This window comes from Alexandromys fortis, unplaced genomic scaffold (genome assembly GCF_014885135.2).
Source record: "Alexandromys fortis isolate MF-2015 unplaced genomic scaffold, M_Fortis_MF-2015_v1.1 scaffold_13, whole genome shotgun sequence".
In the NCBI taxonomy this organism is placed as follows: domain Eukaryota; kingdom Metazoa; phylum Chordata; class Mammalia; order Rodentia; family Cricetidae; genus Alexandromys; species Alexandromys fortis.
In genome coordinates this window covers 4,518,611-4,539,482 of record NW_026067908.1, presented here as the reverse complement: position 1 = coordinate 4,539,482, position 20,872 = coordinate 4,518,611, and the positions used below count along the sequence as shown (strand labels likewise).

General features: G+C 44.3%; 1 protein-coding gene across 3 annotated transcripts in view; it reads right to left on the bottom strand.

Moving 5' to 3' along the window:
* The window catches only part of Scp2 (sterol carrier protein 2), a 77,209-nt gene that overhangs the window by 37,766 nt on the left and 18,571 nt on the right, over positions 1 to 20,872 (bottom strand). For 2 of the 3 annotated variants that reach the window (XM_050136290.1, XM_050136288.1), the window contains exons 6-10: positions 19,147 to 19,273; positions 10,517 to 10,580; positions 4,269 to 4,355; positions 3,114 to 3,264; positions 752 to 899 (exon numbers count right to left, since the gene is read on the bottom strand). In XM_050136290.1, coding sequence (XP_049992247.1) covers positions 752 to 899; positions 3,114 to 3,264; positions 4,269 to 4,355; positions 10,517 to 10,580; positions 19,147 to 19,273 — 577 coding nt within the window. The remainder of the gene's footprint in view (positions 1 to 751; positions 900 to 3,113; positions 3,265 to 4,268; positions 4,356 to 10,516; positions 10,581 to 19,146; positions 19,274 to 20,872) is intronic. The other variant, XM_050136289.1, reaches the window with a different exon arrangement.

Sequence of the window (20,872 nt, the reverse complement as noted above, 5' to 3'; positions counted from 1 at the left end):
ATGCACTACTCTTCCCTAGAGGACCCAAGTTTGATTCCTAACACCCACATAGGGTGACTCACAACCAGCTGTAACTCCAACCCTAGGGGACCCTGAAGTTACTCGTTCACTTACCCACACACGGGTACCAACATATACACATAACATAAATCTTTTTTTTTTAAAGGCGATAAATGAATGACCAATAGGCACATAAAAAGGTTTTCAGTATCATTAGTCATGAGGAATGCAAGTCAAGACTACAGTAAGATGCAGTCCTATCCTCTGAGCAAGCCTGAAATGTGAACAACGCTGTCAAAGGCCGACGAGGAAGTGAACAACCGGAGTTCATGCGCTCAGAATGGTGCGCTTTAGAAATGGACAGGAACCCGTCACACCTGTCAATCATCAGCTCTGCCGTTTTTCCTTTCTGCAAGGCTTTATTTAAACACAATTTAAAAATACTTGAGGTTTGTAGGCCTAATAAATCCTCTCTAAAATGGAACAGGACATTCTAAGCACTGACTTGCATGGTGTAAAGGAAGGTATACACTCTGTTCTGCCAGGGTTGGTGCCGTCCAAGACTGGATGCTCTAAACCAGTTTGCACAGTGTGGCAGAGCCAGTGTGCAGGGACAGGCAGTTAGTGACTCCTATTGCTTAATGAGAAAGTGACGGCTTCTCAGTGGGACCAACACACACACACACACACACACACACACACACACACACACACACACACACACGGGGAGAGCCATCTTCAAAGACACTACCTTCTGGACAGAGCCCCAGGGCCTCGTAAGTCAGGAGCTCATTGACAGAAAAGCAGTCATGAAGCTCTATCACATCAACGTCGGTGGGTCTCAGGCCGGACTTCTCATAGCACTTCCTGGCGGCCTCTTTAGTCATATCGAAACCAACCTAGAACCAAAAGTCCATTCGGGAGTGAGAAAGGGCAGCGGCCCGTGGCCTTTTAGCCAAGGCGTTTAAGAGACTAGTGCACGCATAATATTAAAAGCTCAAAATTCCACACATAGTGAAATCTCAGCTGAACCTGCATTACATAAAAGGTCTAAATAAAATAATGTCCAAAAAGAAGAATGTACATACAGAATTTTATACCTACCATAAAGAACAAAAGTTTAAGTAAGACATCGAAAAAGGACTTAGAATCTCCAAGGTTCTATCTAGGCTGTTATGAAAACTATGGAATTGTAACATATAGCTGTATTGATGAAGTTATAATGTATAGTTGTACTGGCTGAAGAGAATTTTTAATACATTATTATGAGTCACAGTGAAAAATATGGAACAATTCTATAGGAAAATATGCAACCTTCTTTTAGAAGATCACAGAGGATTCAAACCACTTTTGCACAGGCCATAGTCAACTTCTATTCAAGGAAAAGGCAGAAGTAATATACAATGTGCTACCAGAACCTGACTAGAAGCTACGTGCCATCACCCAATGGTATGACCTTGACTTTGCCGGTCAACACCCCACTGCTCTGACAAAACACCCAAGAAAACAACTGAAGAGCAGGAAAGGTTCTTTCCCGCTTGTTTTATTTTTCAGACAGGATTTCATGTAGCCCAGGCTAGCCTCAAATCTACTGTGCAGCTGAGGATGGCCCTGTGCTCCTGTTCCTCCTGCCTTTCTTCTCAAGAGCTGAGGTTACACGTCACGCAGCCATGCCCCACAGGAAAGAGTCATTTTGGTTCATAGTTTTGCAGGTTTCAACCCAGGGTCACCTGGAGCTATCACACCAGACTCATTGCAAGGTTTTTTTTTTTTTTTTTTTTTTTTTTTTTTTTTTTTAAATCCTAGCAGAGAACACATGGTAGAGCAAGGCTGTTCCCCTCCCCCCCCCCCAAGGCCAGGGAGCAGTCAGAGCTAGCTTTTTCCACAAAGCCTCGTCCCTGAAACCCATTAAACTGTGAACCCATCAATGAATTAATCCTTTGATTAGGTTGGAGCTCCCAAGATCTGGTCACCTCCCAAAGACTCCACTTCAAAACAATGCTGGATCAGGCATTAAATCTGTAACACGTGAGCTTACGGGGAATCAAATTAAAGCATTTGATTAAGTTGCGTAAGCATTTCCCATTTAAAGCATGTTGTAAAAATTTATTTTATCCAATTTACTGTCACAACTGCTCCTGTGGTTGAGGGGCAAATCTTCAATTGTTCAACTCACTTTAGGTCTGAAATCTTTTATTTTCCCTTTAATAAGGGTAAATACCTTTAATTCTAGGACTTGGGAAGCAGAGGTTGGTGGATCTCTGAGTTCAAGCCAGCCTGGTCTAGAGAGAGTTCCTGGACAGCCAGAGCTACACGAAGAAGCCCTTTCTCAAAAGTAAGTAAGTAAGTAAGTAAGTAAGTAAGTAAATAAATAAATAAATAAAATCAAAAACCAACATGTCTAATAAATTAAAACACCACATTTATGACGCCATCCTAAGCAGCAGCATCTGATTAGCAATGTAGCTAAGGCTGGGCCTGAATTCCTAATTCTCCATCCTCCATCTCCCAGTGGCCTTGCTGGAGTAGGTGTGCCCTTGTTAGAGGAAGTGTGTCACTGTGGAGGTGGGCTTTGAGGTCTCATATGCTCAAACTATCACCCAGTGTCTCAGTCCACTTCCTGTTGCCTCCTGATCAAGATGTAACCAGTTACATGTCTGCATGCATATGGACTGAACCTCTGAACTGTAAGCCATCACCTCAATTAAATGCTTTCTTTTATAAGAGTTGCCATGGTCAGGCAAGAGAGATGGCTCAGCAGTTAAGAGAACTGGCCTGCTCTTCTAGAGGTCCAGGGTTCAATTCCCAGCACCTACATGGCAGCTTGCAACTGTCTCTGTAACTCCAGGGTCCAACACCCTGACACAGACATCCATACAGGTAAAACACCAATGCACATAAAAATAAAAATAAATATTTTTAAAAAGTTGCCATGGTCCTGGTGACTCTTCATAGCAACAGAAACCATGACTAAGAAAATGGGCTACACAAGAACCTTTCTAGATCAAGTTTTTTATAAGTGCCTTCCAGAGCTAACAACAATAAAGTGTCAGGTTGCAATTTAAAATAATATTTCCTTAATTTAATTAAAAAAAAATGAACCTCGGATATACCATTTTAATAACGCTTTTTTCTTCAAATGTGCTTGGCAAATCAGTCATCATCTCCTGTGCCACAATTTCCACAGCTTTGTCTTGCAGGCCGTACTTCAGTACGAAATCTTCACTAGACAAAATTGCTGCTGCAGCGCCATCAGAGGTGGGACTAGGAGGAAGTGAAACAATTACTCCAACACCGTCCATCTCCTAGGGGTTCAGACTGGGGGCTGGGGGACCTCTGCAGAGCGCATTAGTTCTATGAAGATACTACTAGGGACTCATACCACTCCAGCCTTGCTGTATCCCAGAGAGCTCAGTCTGGAATTCTCTTGGAAGCTGGGGCAGAATAGAATGGGGACATTAAAAAATCCAGAGGTAAGACCCTTGAGATCTCAACAGAGATCTACAATCAGCTGGGAAGCTAGGTGGCACACACAAGAGCCCCTCGATGAGCTGGGAAGGATTTTCTAAGTGGGCCGTCCTCCAGACTCTGCCAGGTGACAGCTGACCCATTTTGTCAACTGCATCCCAGACAGTATCCCCAGAGCTCAGTCAGGAATGGACGCAGGACTACACCGTCCTCAGTCAATGTTCGAGGAGCAAGAGAGCGGCAGGCAAGTTTCACAATGTAACTGTGAGCACCGTTAGAGCTATGAATCCTTCATTTCGCTCTTATCTATCACAGAGAAAAGTTTTCCGTGCTAGAAGTCTACAGGGAAAACAAACGCTCCCAGAGCCTTAGGGCTGCACTGGCCTACTAAGGCGTTTTTAATAAATAAACACAGAATACCCCAAACAAGTAAAAGTTACTAGAGAAGGAAGAGGTAAAATGTATTTTTTCATGACAGAGGGGATCTGCCTCAGAGCAGCAACAAAAAGTTGGGTACATGCTCAGGAAGCCACCCAGAGTGAGGGGACAGTGGTGAATCCACCCAGAGTGGGGGACAGTGGTGAAGCCACCCAGAGTGGGGGACACTGGTGAAGCCACCCAGAGTGGGGACCGCTGGTGAAGCCACCCAGAGTGGGGGGACGCTGATAAAGCCACCCAGAGTGGGGGGACGCTGGCAATTCTACAAAAGTTACAGACAGAGCCTAACATTTACCCAGGGAGGGACGGGCAGGGGATGAGCAGTTAGCTATGCTTAGGAAATACTAACATGCTTTTCTTACCAGCATTGCAAGACAGTCAGAAAATCGAAAATCGTCCTAGATTTCATTACTTCATCTAAGCTGTATTCGCTCTGGAACTGGGAATACCTAAATACAAGATACATGGTTACAAGTAGGGAAGCCACTGTAATTTCTGCTGACAAATCTTTTCACAACCTACAAACTTACATTAAGAAGTTTCAACCTTAATGTCATTTGAATGAAGTTTTTAAAATAAAGAAAAAACCACCTACTCTACAACTCTATGTTGTGTATGGAAGCTGTCTGACCTAGCTGGGCAGGGTGGCACATGCCTGCAGCCCCGGAGCTAACACTGTATTTGGCACTAACTATACTTGACGTGAACACTCAGGAGGAGGAGGCAGGAGGCTTAGAAGTTCAAGGTCATCGTCAGCTACACAGAGAGCTCTGAGCCAGTCTATACTACCTGAACAGTCTCAACAACGACAGTAAAATCTGCCTGCTACAGAGCTCTAAAACCATTTCCCGTGTGCCAGGACTGGCTTTGTTATACTAACAAGATGGCTGAAGCAGGGCCCCTGGCCCATCATTTCCTCTCTCCTCATCTCTCTCCTCCCTGACCCAATCCTAAGAGGGTCTCTCTCATTCTAACCCAGGTGGGCCTTGGACTCTTCATTTTCCTGCCTCTCTATGTGCTGGAATTAGGTATGTTCTACACACTGCTGCCTCGGGAACCTTTAAGACAGGCGTCTGATCACCAAGGAGACCAACCAGCCTGCACAGCCTTTGCTGGGGAGAGGAAGGCGGGAAATTAAGTTCAGTCATGTGACTAGTCATTTATGGAGCATGCCCATATAACAAAGCTAATAGAAATTCTAGACACAGAAGGTGGGGAACGCCTGGATGTCCTGAGGAAGCTACAGTGAGGGTGACAGCCCCTCCCCATCAGTAGAGCATAAAACCTCTCTATGTGGGGACTCAGCCAGTTAGGAGCTCCTGAATTCCAGACTAGGACTCCACCCTGCTACACAGCCGAGGATGACTTTAAACTTCTGGTTCTTCTGCTGGGATAACAGGCATATGACACCATGCCCTGTTTCATCTGGCGTTTTTCTGACTAACATTCTCTATAATAACACTATATATGTAAGAGCACTTTCCTGAGTTCTGTGTTATTCTAGAATCATAAAACCTGAGCAGCGGGGGGGGGGGGGGTCATAGGAATCCCTTAGATTGTAGCCAGTGAGCCAGTATGGGTGGGCTGGTCAACTACCAGTAACTGGCATCTGAAATAAGTCAGTCTCCTGAAGGGCAGAAGCTGAGCCTTGCAGAGTCTGTTATCTTTGGGTGGCTCATGCCAGCCCCGAGTAACAAGGTGTCCAGCTGGTGCTAACACCAGTTAAATGTTACAACAGAGCACTTCACTTTTCCCCTAGTCAGTTATAAAATACTAGCCACTAAAATGAAAGGACTTGGGGGTGAGATGGCACAGGTGAGGGTTCATCCCCCTCAGATCTGGTAACGTGAGTATAATACCCAGAGCCCACACAAAGATGAAAGGAGAGAACTGACTCCACGGAGCTGTTCACTGACCCCACACACATGCCACACACATCATGCACATAGCACACAATAATAATAGATTATAATTAATGTTTAAGTCAAATGGCTTGTTGGCTAGGGATGTAGCTCAACTGGAAAAGTTAGGGAGAGTTCGTTTGTGGTTTAAAACAGGATCTCTTTATGTAGCTCTGGCTGTCCTGGAATTTGCCTAGTAGAACAGGTTGACTGACCTCCAACTCACAGAGATCTGCCCACCTCTGCCTTCTGAGTTCTGGGCTTAAAGGCATGCGCCACCACACCCAGCTAGAGTACTTTCCTAGTACACATGAGGCCCTGGGTTCCCAGCTCCACACAAACTGGGTATGGAGGCACATGCCAGAGATTCTAACACCGTGTTTGTAGAGGCAGGAGGAGAAGAAGCCCAAGGTCATCCTCCGACACACATCCAGTTTGAGGACAGCCAGGGCTACACGAGACCCGGTTTCGGGAAGAAACAGAAAAATCACTTGCCTAACATATGTGATGCCCACATTCCGTAACAAATAAAGTTAACGTTGGCCATGACTAGCTTTCAGAAACTACCTTATTTGAGCCATACCCCATGCTGGGTAAAGAGACAGGAATGCAGTTCCTACCCTCAAGGAATCCTGTATGATTCCACAGTAAAGAAATACATTCTGTTCTAATATTTACAATACATGCTATGACAAAAATGCTATGTGGGTGGTATAGGAGCACACAGCTGTGCATTAAACCCAGATGCCCCAAAACAACTAACAAAAGGGGGGTGGATTCCTGGCAGGAGAGACAGCAGATGCAAAGCAGCCTGCGGTGGAAAAGCAGCCTGCGGTGGGAAAAGGCCATCAAGACAGGCAGGAGGGCTTGGAGTCTGGGAGGGACGAGAAGGCAGGACGGAAAGGTGGGCAGGAGAATGACCCAGGATTAGAGCAGAAAAGCCCATTTTTTGATGGTCATATCTCACACTAAAAACAGTGAGGAACAGGATACTAAACTGGGCTTATGGCACAGTAAGATCCATATTTCATCAGGAAAATTTGGTATGTAAAAGGGATAGAAAATGATATCACTGAAAGCAAACTGGCAAAGAGCTGGGGCAATTAGTTCGGGCCAGAAATGAAAGGGCCTGGTGTGGGAAACTGGAAGTGAAGGACAGAGAAAAGGGATAAATTCCAAAGATGGTCAGTAAGGAGGCAGAACCTGTGAGTTCATCCCAGCCGCACACAGAACAGACGCCATGGGAGGTAGACGCGAGGATGTTCTAGCTTCCTTAGATAATGAGGTACTTGTTGATGTCAGTGACCGTGATAAAGAACAAGGAAGGAAATCCAGGGTCGAGGGAGGTGACAAATTTAGAGTAGACTCTGAAGAACCTGTAGGACATTGGAGTGGAGCCAACCAAGGGAACCATCAGACCTAAGTGCAAAGGTGCAGGTGGCGTAGGCTAGCCCCGGCCCTTTCTCGCGGCCTTTCACTAGTCTTATACTGTGTGGGAATATGCTCAAAAATAGGGGTTGAGTTTGGTTTGGCTTTTTCTTTTGGAGGTAGGATCTCATGGAACCCAGGCTGGCCTCAAACTAGATACGTAACTGAGTGTGACTGACCTTGTACTCCTGATCCTCCTACTTCAGTCTAGAAGAAGCCAAAACTGCCTTTTGAAGTCCCAATGCCAGGAAAGTGCAGTGTTGTTAATTCCTCAACATTCCAGAAAATCAGAAGGACCCTTACAGCTCTCCAGAGACTAAGGGCAAGGGATCAGTTGTACGCAGCTTTACAGGCCTCAGCTCCGCTACTCACTGCCAGCATCACTGCCAGCTCCTCTGATGCTAACTCTGTCCCAAGTACACTGCTAGAAACATAATGGGCAGAATGGGAAGCTGGGCAGTGGTGGCACACGCCTTTAATCCCAGCACTGGGGAGGCAGAGGCAGGCAGATCTCTGTGAGTTGGAGGCCAGCCTGGTCTACAAGAGCTAGTTCCAGGACAGGCTCCAAAGCTACAGAGAAACCCTGTCTTGAAAAAAAAAAAAAAAAAAAAAAAAGAAGAAGAAGAAAGAAAAAAAGGAACAGAATGGGAGAAGAGAAGTGGAAGAGAAGAAGAAAGAAGAGGAGGAGGAAGAAGAAAGAGAAGTGAGGAGGTCCTGGCAGGAGTCAGGGCAGGCAGGGAAACGAGGTGAGAATGAAAAATCGGTTCAGCCTGACTCACCTGTCAGACTGGATCAACTTCTAGGAAGTCTGATGCCAGGCAGTTTATTGCCAGCATACTTAAGCACAATATAATTAGGAAAAGGTTTCAGGTGTAACCGTATTCCTGGTGCACAAGGAGGCAATAACTGTGTTGAAACAACTTAAGGCAGATGCCATTTCTTCCAAGAAGATGGGTTCTAGAGCTAAACTACCTGTATTAGTTTAAGGGTCTAAGGGAGGGTCTGGCACGGTCTTGGTCATACAGATAAAACAGAGGTCGTCTGGGCTATCAGCCACCTCTGGTCCTTGTTGTGGGCGCTTGGGGGAGCCCCTAGCTGTACAGGGAGTGTAGAGATCCTTTAGATCACTAGCTACCTCACGTTCTGGTGGTAGGACTTTGATATATCACGGCCCAACAGGTATCACAGATTTCAGGGTTTTTCTCACCTCCAGTTCCTGGCCTTCTGAAAAGACAGGTTCTACAGCTTTCCCTTTGACACGGCAATCCTGGGTGCTTAAAATTCCTGGTTTCCCTGCGCTCTGTGGGTGCAAAAACCTTATGCTCCCCACAGAGGAGGAAAGGGTAATGGAGTCTGACTTTACCATATAAGCCATGGGAGTCACCAGGACTTTCACAATAGCCTTAGGTTTTCTATAAAAGCCTCTTGGATCTTGGGGATGGAATCTGTCTCAGTTTCTTCTCCTGCAGCCATGATAAAATAACCTGACAGCAGTAATGAGGGAAAAGGATTTCTCTAACTCACAGGTGTAATCCATCACGGCAGAGAAGTCAAGGCTGCAGGCTTAAAGCAGCCAACCACATTCCACCTCAGGTTGGAAGGCAGAAAGGGATGAATGAACGCGAAGGGATCAGCTCTAAGGTCTCTGCAACGATGGGCCTGGAACTGTGTGTGAGACAAGGTAGCATCTCCCTTAAACTGCTTTTGTTACAGCTACACAAAAGGAAGAAGACAGAACGGGGCATGCCCAAAGAAAGCTGACAGCAGCGTGAAGTGTGACAAACGTGCAATGGTTTGTGTGACAAAAACACCCCTATCATGTCAAGGTTTACATTTAGTAAATGTGGCAAAGACAGTTCAGAAATCATTTTCTGATTCCCTCTGTGCTAAGCACTAAGGATATGAAGATGAGAAAAGACTCTTGCCCTCAAGGAGTTTGTAATGGAGGAGGAAGAAATAAATAAGAACAAGGTTGTCATTTCTCAGGATGACAGGGGGAGAAAGAGAAGAAAAGGCGGGAAGAACTAATCTGACTATGGGGGGTTCAGAGGTGGGGCCTTGGGAGGTGACCTGGATTAGACAAGGTCTTCAGGGAAGAGCCCTCGTGATTGAGTCCAGGTGGCTTTACAAGAAGCGCAAGAGACCAGAAGAAACAGATCTACACACATGACCCTAGTCTCTCACTATACAATGTCCTGTACCTTCTCAGACTTCTGCCAGTAAGAGGCCATTATCAAGATGGACATGGTGGTGCACATCTTTAATCCCAGCATTTGGGAGGCAGAGGCAGACAGATCTCTGAGTTGGAGGCCAGTCTGGTCTACAGAGTGAGTTCCAGGACAGCCACGGATACACAGAAAAATCCTATCCAAGAAAAGAAGGCCACTGAGAGATGGAGAACTCTGTGACTTGCAATGTTCAGAACCACAAGGCAAAATAAATTCCTTTTCTTTTTAACTCATCCAATCTGTGATATGGTGTTACTGGCAAAGAAATGATCCAACATGTTTTGCATTGTTTTTACAGAGACTCTGGTTCTATGATACCGGTTCAGTTCCCAGTGGACCACTTCCCCCAGCAAACAGTGAGTCCATGCTGTGAACCAGGCACTGCACCACCACTAAGCATTCAGAGATTGCTGAGGGACAATAGATCTGAATACATCCAATATCATTTTCTTCAGATTACTTTTAGGATATAAATAATTATATTGTTCTTCCAGAATAAGTTAGTAACACTAGAGTGACTGAAATTCATCTCAGCTATAAAATGAATACGCATTTTACAATCTTTTTGGCTGTGCAAAGAAATGCACCTAGAACCTCATACAAGCTAATCACTAGCTCTAGCACTAACCTGCCCCATCCGCCCCAAGCAAATATTTTAGCATCTGTCACTGTTATTCTTATTTAAAAGAATCATTAAAGCCAGGTGGGACAAACCATTCGATGCAGAAGGACTGCCACAAACTGGAGGCTAGCTAGGGCTACTCTCTCAAACTCGACCTCCCTCTCCAAAAACAAACAAACAAACAACCTTCAGAACATAAATAAGTTTAAAAAGAACCATTAAGATTTGATGGTATTTTAAGTATAAATAAGCCAAGAACTAGAATGGGAAAGCAGACAATGTACGCTTTGAGCACAAGCCTTTATTTTATAGAAAATAATAAACATCCAAGCTAATATCTTTGAGATCTTGCATTTGTTGTCCAAGTATACACCTGCATATTATACAGTAGGAGAGACCAGATTTTCATGTCATAGCTCTGAAGTACTTACGGGTTATTAACTGAGTGTTTATGATTTTTCCATCCAATTTTTGCAAACTGTTCAACTTTTGTTCCTGCAGAGAAAGCAGACATCAGTCAGTGTGTTGTTTTCCTCAGCTCATTATCAAATGTCACAGTGGAACTCAGTGTTTTGCTGAATAATTCCATAGTTTCTCTTGCCCAGGTATCAGGGTTAAAGAGAGCAATCACTCATATGATTTGCTATAATTAAATCTGAGCATTTCACAAATTGACTCAAGAGACATATGAGATAAAAACACTTCCAACTGTCTTCTATTTAGTACAAATAGGATTCAGTTTCAAAAACTAGGAAATACAGTCTGGAGCCACAGTGCTTAGCTGGAGAGTATTGCCAGCAATGACCCAGTGCCTGCCAGACATTCCCAAGCCCCAGAGTGGGTGTACGAGTCACGTCCTCTACAGCTGACAAACAACCCCCAAACCTTTATGATACAGCAGAAGGTTTTTTTGTTTTTGTTTTTTTGTTTTGTTTTTTGTTTTTGTTTTTTCGAGACAGGGTTTCTCTGTGGCTTTGGAGCCTGTCCTGGAACTAGCTCTGTAGACCAGGCTGGTCTCGAACTCACAGAGATCCACCTACCTCTGTCTCCCGAGTGCTGGGATTAAAGGCGTGTGCCACCATCGCCCGGCTTTAGCAGAAGGGTCTTTAGAAAAGTTACAGCCAGTGAATCATAGATGTTTTCCAGATCTTTGGTTTTTTTGTTTTGTTTTGTATTTTGAGAACAGGGTCTCACGGTTTAGCCTTTGGCTGGCTTGGAACTCACAGAGATCCATCTGCCTCTGCCTCCAGAGTGCTGGGATTAAAGGTTGTGCCACCAGTGGTGGCTTCCGGTTCTATTTTTAACCTCAAACAAGCAGGGCAAAGGAAACAACTGAACAGATTCTATTTAACTACAGACTGGGTGAGCTGTAGTGGTGTGGTGTATCAGAGGTTTGTGGGCACAGTACAGGACTTGCGCTGTTTTCAAGGAGTGTTGCCAAACACCTGTAATCCCAACACACAGGAAGAGGGAGCAAAGAGGATCAAAATATAAGGCCAGCCTGGACTACACTGAACCCTGTCTCAAAATATAAAATAAGCAGGGCCAGATGCTGTGGCCTATGCCTTTAATCTCAGTACTCTGGACACAGCAGCAGATGCTCTGGCCTATGCCTTTAATCTCAGTACTCAGGAGACAGCAGCAGGTTCTATGAGTTTGAAGCCAGGTCTTACACCTTCAAATTCCAGGTCACCTAAGGCTATGCAATAAGATCCTGTCTCAAAATAAAATAAAATAAAGACTGTGGGTAGAGGGCCGGGTGGTGGTGGCGCACGCCTTTAATTCCAGTACTCGGGAGGCAGAGGCAGGCGGATCTCTGTGAGTTCGAGGCCAGCCTGGTCTACAAGAGCTAGTTCCAGGACAGGAACCAAGAAGCTACAGAGAAACCCTGTCTCGAAAATCCAAAAAAAAAAAAAAAAAAAAAAAAGACTGTGGGTAGAAACTCTAGGAAGGGGGCTGGAGGGATGGCTCAGCAGTTAAGAGCACTGGCTGTTCTTCCAGAGGACCTGGGTTCAATTCCCAGCACCCACATGGCTGCTCACAACTGTCTGTAACTCTAAGGTCTGACACCCTCACACAGACATACAAGGAGGCAAAACACCAGTGTAAATGAAATAAAAATAAGTTATTGGAAAAAAAAAAGAACTTCAGGGAGACAGACTTGAGGATTTGTTGCTGTTGTTTCTGATAGGGTTTGGGTTTTTTTGGTTGGTTGTTTTTTGTTTCATTTTGTTCTTAATACAGGGCTTTATGGCTTTCCACAGAATCCAATTTCACACAGAAAAGATCATCCCCTAGAAGAGGATTCTGCTGATCACTTACCACAGATTTCTTAAGATCAGGCATTCAAAGGTCATCTTTAACGCATGAATCCCCACCCCACCCCATAAAAAATGTTCCCCTTAAAAAGTTTCTGGATGGGCTGGAGAGATGGCTCAGTGGTTAAGAGCATTGCCTGCTCTTCCAAAGGTCCTGAGTTCAATTCCCGGCAACCACATGGTGGCTCACAACCATCTGTAATGAGGTCTGGTGCCCTCTTCTGGCCTGCAGATATACACACAGACAGAATATTGTATACAAAATAAATAAATAAATATTTAAAAAAAAGTTTCTGGATGTTCAAAGAATATACTTAGTATAAAAAGATTCCAATCCCCTAGAATCGAATTATAAAACCACAAAAGGCTGCCGCGGACTCTGTCAAGTTAAATTCTAAAAAGTGTGGTTCATGCCTGTAATCTCAGCATGAGAGAGAGAGAGAGAGAGGGGCTCTGCCTGTGATCTCAGCACTCCAGAGAGAGAGAGCAAAGTTCATGCCTGTAATCTCAGCACTCCAGAGAGAGTGAAGCAGGGAGAACTACAGAAAGTCCAGGCTAGCCTGGGTTATACAGTGAGCTCCAGGCCAGCCCAGGCGACAGGATAGACCCTGTCAACACAAAACCAAATTCAACTATTTCAAAATTTAGACTAGAAAATTATTAAGCTATCCCAAGTAATATAAAACTTAAAAAAAAAAAAAAACACGTGAGTTTTAAAACACACCAGTATAAGGATTTCCAAGGCCAATGGAGTCTCCATAGCCTCCAAAACTAACACAAACGAGAAGGAAAACATGAGTGAACAGTACCATATAATAGCAAAACCAGAAGAGCAGCGATGCCCAAACCTCACACACACAAATGTGGTTACCCAACCACAGACCTTTGGGTAACAAGAGCAGCCTGAAGGAAAGCAGTGCAGAGGGGAGACAGGAGGTGCTAATGGCAGCCTATGGTCGCTCAAACCATCCTGGGACAAGAGCAGCGCCCTCCCCAGGTGTAAACACGCAGATAAAAAAGTTTCTATAATAGAAATAAAGAACTTATTTTTAAATTTTTATTTATTTGCATGTGCATGTGTGTATGCTGTATTTGTGTGTCGTGTGTGTATGCTGTATTTGTGTGTCATGTGTGTACGCTGTATTTGTGTGTCATGTGTGTACACTGTATTTGTGTGTAATGTATGCTGTATTTGTGTGTGATGTGTGTACGCTGTATTTGTGTCTTGTGTGTATACGCTGTATTTGTGTGTCTTGTGTGTATACGCTGTATTTGTGTATCATGTGTGTACGCTGTATTTGTGTATCATGTGTGTATGCTGTATTTGTGTGTGATGTGTGTATGCTGTATTTGTGTGTCGTGTGTGTATGCTGTATTTGTGTGTCGTGAGTGTACGCTGTATTTGTGTATCATGTGTGTACGCTGTATTTGTGTGTCATGTGTATATGCTGTATTTGTGTGTCTTGTGTGTATACGCTGTATTTGTGTATCATGTGTGTACACTGTATTTGTGTCATGGTGTGTACGCTGTATTTGTGTGTGATGTGTGTACACTGTATTTGTGTGTCGTGTGTGTACACTGTATTTGTGTGTGATGTGTATACTCTGTATTTGTGTGTGATGTGTGTATGCTGTATTTGTGTGTCTTGTGTGTATGCTGTATTTGTGTGTCATGTGTGTATACACTGTATTTGTGTGTCATGTGGGGTCCTAGGGATTTGAACTCAAGTCCTTAAGCTTGCAAGCAAGTGCTCTTATCTGAGCCATCCTCCCAGGCCTCTAGAAAAAAAAAAAAACTTTATAAATGATTCTTTAAATCAGTCAATAAATAATAGACATTACTTTTTAGAGTCCTAATCAAGCTGACTTGAAAATCTAAGTGAAATGGTAATTTCTTGGAGAAATAGAGATTTACTAAAATTGAACCCATTGAAAATAGAATATTTAGCCTACAAGAAATACAGAAAATTAGGCTGAGGATGTAGATCAGATGGTAAGAATCTAGCATGCAGGAGACCCTGAGTTCAATCCAAAGCACCACAAAAACGATGTGGTGGGGCTGGAGAGATGGCTCAGAGGTTAAGAGCACTGACTGTTCTTCCAGAGGTCCTGAGTTCAATTCCCAGGAACCACATGGTGGCTCACAACCATCTGTAATGAGGTCTGGTGCCCTCTAGGCATACATGCAGGTAGAACACTATACATAATAAATAAATAAACGCTTAATAAATAAATAAATACATCTTTTAAAAAATGATGTGGTGACACAAGCCTGTAATCCCAGCACTTTAGGAGACAGGGGGATGATCAGGAGTTCAAGGTCATCCTCAGCTACTTTAAGAGTTAGAGGCCAGGCCGGGTAATCCCAGCGCTTGGGAGGCAGAGGCAGGAGGATCTCTGTGAGTTTGAGGCCAGACTGGTTTACAGAGAGAGAGTATCAGGACAGGTTCCAAAGCTACACAGAGAAGCCCTGTCTCAAAAAAAAAAAATACAAAACAAAACAAAAAGAACTAGAGGCCAGACTAGGTGGGCTACATTAAACCTTGTCTCAAAAGAAAAGGGGAGGGGAGGGGGAAGGAGGGAGGGAATAAAAGGGAAAGAGATGGGGAGAAAGGAAAGAGTAAAGAACAAAGGACAAGGAAGGAACGGGCCAGGCGGTGGTGGCACACACCTTTAATCCCAGCACTCGGGAGGCAGAGGCAGGCAGATCTGAGTTTGAGGCCAGCCTGAAAGCCAGTCACAAGAAGAAAGAAAGAAAGAAAGAAAGAAAGAAAGAAAGAAAGAAAGAAAGAAAGAAAGAAAGAAAGAAAGAACGAACACAGACAACCAAAAAAAAATTCAGAAAGTATCACACAGAATTCTACATGCAGTCTCAGTGCCCCACAAATGGTGGCAGGGCATTAAAAGTGAAAATTAATCATCTTTTTATGAGCCAATTATGAGGCAAGTATAACATCCTGGGCCAGTGGGTTAGGGCCCAGTGAGAGATAGGGCCCAGTGATGGGCATTTGACTAGCCTAGGCCCAGAATCCCCAGCACCTCAAGAAATTAAAAAAAAAAAAAGAAAAGAAAAGACAAGAAAAAAAACTTCCACTGGGCAGTGGTGGCGTATGCCTTTAATCCCAGCACTTGGGAGGCAGAGGCAGGCGGATCTCTGTGAGTTTGAGGCCAGCCTGGTCTACAAGAGCTAGTTCCAGGTCAGCCTCCAAAAGCTACAGAGAAACCCTGTCTCAGAAAAAAAAAAAAAAAAAACCTTCCATGTGATTACAGTGTGGCAAATAAGGTCTAACTAGTGCAGACTAAGTTTAAAACCAGAAGAAATTAACATCAAACTTGGTGAACATAACCAAAATGGGGAGCAGGGGTTATGGCAGGGCATGGGAGGACACACCTATAATGTAGGTGCTTAAGACACTGGGGCAGGAGGATCAGAAGTTCTAGGCCAGCCTGTGCTGTATAAGACCCTCTCTCAGAAAAATAAAAACATATAAAACATTGAAAAATAAACAACAGGGGGCTAGAGGGGTGGCTCAGCAGTTAAGAGCACCAGCTACTCTTCCAGAGGACCTGGGTTCAATTCTGTAATCTGGGCTATCTGTAATTCCAGTTTCAGGGGATCTAGAGCCCCCTTCTTGTCTCTGTGCAAGAGGCGCACAGACATACATGCACGCAAACAGCCATGCACATACAAAGTAAAATTTTATTTGTTTGTTTATGTTTATGGTTTTGCTTTTGTTTTTGTTTTTTTGAGACAGGGTTTCTCTGTGTAGCTTTAAAGCCTGTCCTGAGCCGGGCGGTGGTGGCGCATGCCTTTAATCCCAGCACTCGGGAGGCAGAGGTAGGTGGATCTCTGTGAGTTCGAGGCCAGCCTGGTCTACAAGAGCTAGTTCCAGGACAACCTCTAAAGCTACAGAGAAACCCTGTCTCGAAAAACTAAAAAAAAAAAAAAAAAAAAAAAAAAAAATGTAAAGCCTGTCCTGGAACTCGCTCTGTAGACCAGGCTGGCCTCAGAGATCCACCTCCCAAATGCTGAGACTAAAGGCCTTCGTCACCATCACCCAGCAAATGTTTTAAATTTTTAAAGAAAAGTAAACAACAAAATCATGAGGAGCTTTGGAGCCAGGAAATGGTATCTGTGGGATAAATGGGTGAAAATACGAGTACGCCGTGCAGTCTGGGTAACAGTACCATGTTAGCATAACTAATTTTTTTCCTGAAGTGGGGAAAGATGAGGTCTTGCTATGGTCTCCAAGCTGGCTTAGGAGGCCTGGCCTCAAGCAATTCCCCTACAACAGCTCAGACACACACATTGATATGCTTGACTTTATATTCATTTCTTGATTTTGGTTATTATAAGTTAGCTGTGAAAGTCTGTAATTTATTCTTTTTTAAAACAGAGTCTTACTATGCAGTCCTAGTTAGTTTAAAACTCACTATGCAAATCATGCTGGCCTTGAACTCACAGACACCTCCTACCTGGGGTGTCTACTCCTGGTCTGCTCTCAAATATAAAGAAAAATATATATATTAGGAATTTTTTGTACTATTTTGTGCAACACTGTCATGAAGTCTGAAATTATTTCAAAACAAGTATGAAAATTGCAATAGTGGCGCACACCTTTAATCCCAGCACTCAGGAGGCAGAGGCAGGTGGATCTCTGAGTTCGAGGCCAACCTGGTCTACGGAGTGAGTTCCAGGACAGCCAGGGCTACACAGAGAAACCCTGTCTCAAAAAACAAAAAGGCAAGGAAAGAAAAGTACTAGATCAACAACTCTATAAGCCCCTAAGTCTAAAAGTGAATCACAGTATCCTTCAAAACTGATAGTCTCTCAACTGACAATCATGAACAATTTCAATTATGGGCCAGGGAGATGACTCTGTGGATCTGAGAACTTGCCACGCAAGCCTCATGACCTGAGTTTGATACGCAGAACCTAGATAAAAACCCAGATGCAGAAGCATATCTATAATCACGAAAGACTGGAGACGGAGGCAGGAGAATCACCTACAAGGCCAAGGACCGCTAGCCTGCAGTACACAGCACAGGGCAGAATCGGAGGCAGGAGAATCACCTGCAAACCCAAGGACCGCCAGCCTGCTGCAGTACACAGTGCAGGGCAGAAGCAAGAAGAGACACCCTGCCTCGACACGGTTGAGTGTGAGAACTGACTCCCAAAAGTGGTCCTCCCACACTCACGCTCACATGTGCATACAAAGAATAATAATAAACAAAACCACAATCTGGTCACTTTCACTATCTAGAAAGCAAGGAAACTTAAGGTCTGTATAACAGTCACATTTGTTGTGAAACTCCTTACAACTTTATTCTTAGAACAGATTATTTAAAAACCACCCAAGCTGATTACTTAACCCAGTGCTCTACTAAACACAGTGCTATGCTATCAAACACACAGAAACACCTTCCACACACTGGCATGTAAAGTCAGGAGATCACTCATGGGAGAGACATTCCTAGAGTCCCATTTCACGTCCACTAGCAGCATCTAACAGTTCCGAGTTCCTCTACCCTGCCTGCCTGTGTGACCAAGCTTAACGTAACTGAAGAGAGGGTATCACCAAGATGGCATTCATGTTTTTCTGCTATTATCAGTTAAGACAAGCGTGCTTTTATGTTTTCAAAAACAAAACTGAAAGCCAAGCTTGGTGGACTCAATCCTCAGTGCTGTGAAGAAGGGAAAGTGGAGGCTGTGTGAGCAGCACCGCAAACACAAACACATCAACAACTTACGACGACCCTCCTGGCTCCACAGGGAGTAACTGGATACACCAGGGTCTCTCTCTACTTCCCAATGAGACCTTAAGCCCTCATCTGTAACATTACCAAAGGACCTCAAAGGTATTTCTAACATCATCCTCCCTCCTAAATTCTAAGGTTGAAACCGGCCTCAATGACTGGCAGATGGGGCCTGTGGAGGGAGGTAGTGAACGGCCTGCTGATGTCCCCAACAAAAGTCACATGTTGAAATCTAATCCCCAAGGTGCTTGTATTAGGAGGAAGGGCCTTCATGAACAGGATTAGTGTCTCATAAAAGAGCTCCTGGAAGGGCTGGGGGTGTAGCTCTGTTGGTAGAATGCTTGCCTAACATTCAGGTTAAAACCCCGGCACCATGTATAGGATAACAACCTATAGCTCCAATTCCAGGGGATCTGATGCCTTCTTCTCTTCTCCAAGGGCACCAGGCATGCACGTGATGCACAGACTAACACACAGGCAAAACACCCACACACATTAAAAATAAAGAAAAACTATTTTATTTGTATCTTATATCTTCCAGTCCCTCCCGCGTCCTTAACAAATACCTGCTGTTTCTTACTATACGAATATAACTAGTAATAAGCCCAAAGGGTGGTGCTGTTGCCATTATTTTGAGGCAGGCTCTCACTATGTATCCTTGGCTGGCCTGGAACTCCCTATGTGGACCAGGCCGGCCTGAACTCAAGCAGATCCAACTGCCTCTGTGCAGGAATTAAAGGCGTATGTCACCGTACCCAACCTCTAAAGCAGTGGTTCTCAGCCTTCCTAATGCTGCAACCCTTTAATACAGTTCCTCGTGTTGTGGTGACCCCCAACCATAAAATTATTTCATTGCTACTTTGCAACTGTTATGAATCATTAAAAAGCATCCTGATAGGCAGGATGCTCTTAGGTGATCCCTGTGAAAGGGTCGTGTGACCCACACATACACACACACACACACACACAGGATTGTTTTAACATACCATATTTTTCCATATGCTCCTTCCCAGCTCCCCCAAACATCTGTGGAGCAATTGGGTGGGCAGACAATCCATACTTATTGATCAAGACATTAAGATGTTTGTCAAGTGGATTAGACCGATCTCCAAACTTAAAGAGAAAAAATAAAATTTAATGAGCAGCTAATATAAAACTGTTTCTTGCAACTTACGCTGTTGTAATGACATTTTCCTATCTTGAGAACACAGTAAACAAAAAAATTGTCTATGTGAATAAAATCATTGAGAAATGCTTTGTCACAGGAAAACATGAGAAGCCAACAATCGGGAGGTAGAGGCAGAAGGGTCAAGAGTTTAAAATCAGCCTTAGTTATATAGGAGTCAGAGGCCAGTCTGGAACCCATGCAACTCTGTCTCAAGAATATATACATATTTCCTTGCTTATTATTTTTTCTTTCTCTCAGGTTTTGTTTTAGTTTTGAGAAAGGGCCTCTCCACACAGCCCTGGCTGCTCTGGACCTCGCTTTGTAGACCAGACTGGCCTAGAACTCACAGGGACCTACTGCCTCTGCCTCCCCAGTGCTGGGACCACCATGCTTGGCTTATTAATTCTTTTAAGTGTGATCCCCAGCACCTACGTGGTAGAACAAGAGAACCGACTCCCTACAAGTTGTCCTCTGACTTCTTCCTCTTTCATGCCATGACAGATGAAGAAGACATTCAAAAGGACACACACACACATAAAACAAATACACATGAATTTAAGTTTTTTCCTAGGTTTTAAAAATATTTTGTTATTGTATATGTGTTTTGGCTGCATGGATGTCTTGTGCACCATGTGTGCCTGGTGCCCCAGATAGCTGTGAGTCACCATAAAGATGCTGGGAATCGGATGCAGGTCTCTGGAAGAACAGGCAGTGCTCCTAACTGCCAACCATCGCGCCACCCAGTAAATTAAAAAAAAAAAATGTTTACCAAACATTCACTATCCACTGTTCAACAGTAACTATTCAAGACATAGGAAATAAAGGCACGAGTGTGTCGCTTAAGGTTCTTCTCATCAGACATTTAGATTAGGGGAGAAAAGAGGAAAATGGTGAGACTCAGTTACCACGCAAATAATAATGCTATAAAACCAGAAACACTGAGTGGGAAGCTGGAGTTCAGGACAGCAGTCCAGAGCTTAGGTGGGTCTGGAAGGGCTGGAGGAAAGAACACTCAGGGCAGACAGACAGTGAGAATGAGGAGAAAGCAGGAGCGTAACTGTGTTCAGAAACACAGCCGATCAGGATGCGGAGCGTGGGGTCTGACGGCCTGAGTTCAACCCCTGGAACCCACCGTGGAAGGAAAGACCTATGCCTGAGGTTGTCCTGACTTCCAAACCTGCACCGTGGCATGTACACACCCACACCCATACACATATACATACATGGGGGAACAGGGGTAAATGCAACAAAAAAATGTTAAGGCTGTGTTTGAAGCCCCTTGAGATCACACTACAGGACAGATGCAGGCTACAATAACAACGGACAGGGCTACACGCTGATCTGACTGTTTAACTATGCGTACCTCTGCCCTCGTTTAAACCTAATGATCCTGGCAGCGCCCTGAAGACGGACTTGAGGTGACTGCATCCTTCACATCTGTTCCTCTTCCCGTTGTGGCCCTGCTGACTAGATCTCTCCACATCCCGCCATCGCTCATCTGTTTAAGTGGCATCCTAGGATACTTGCCACCAAGCCTAACAACC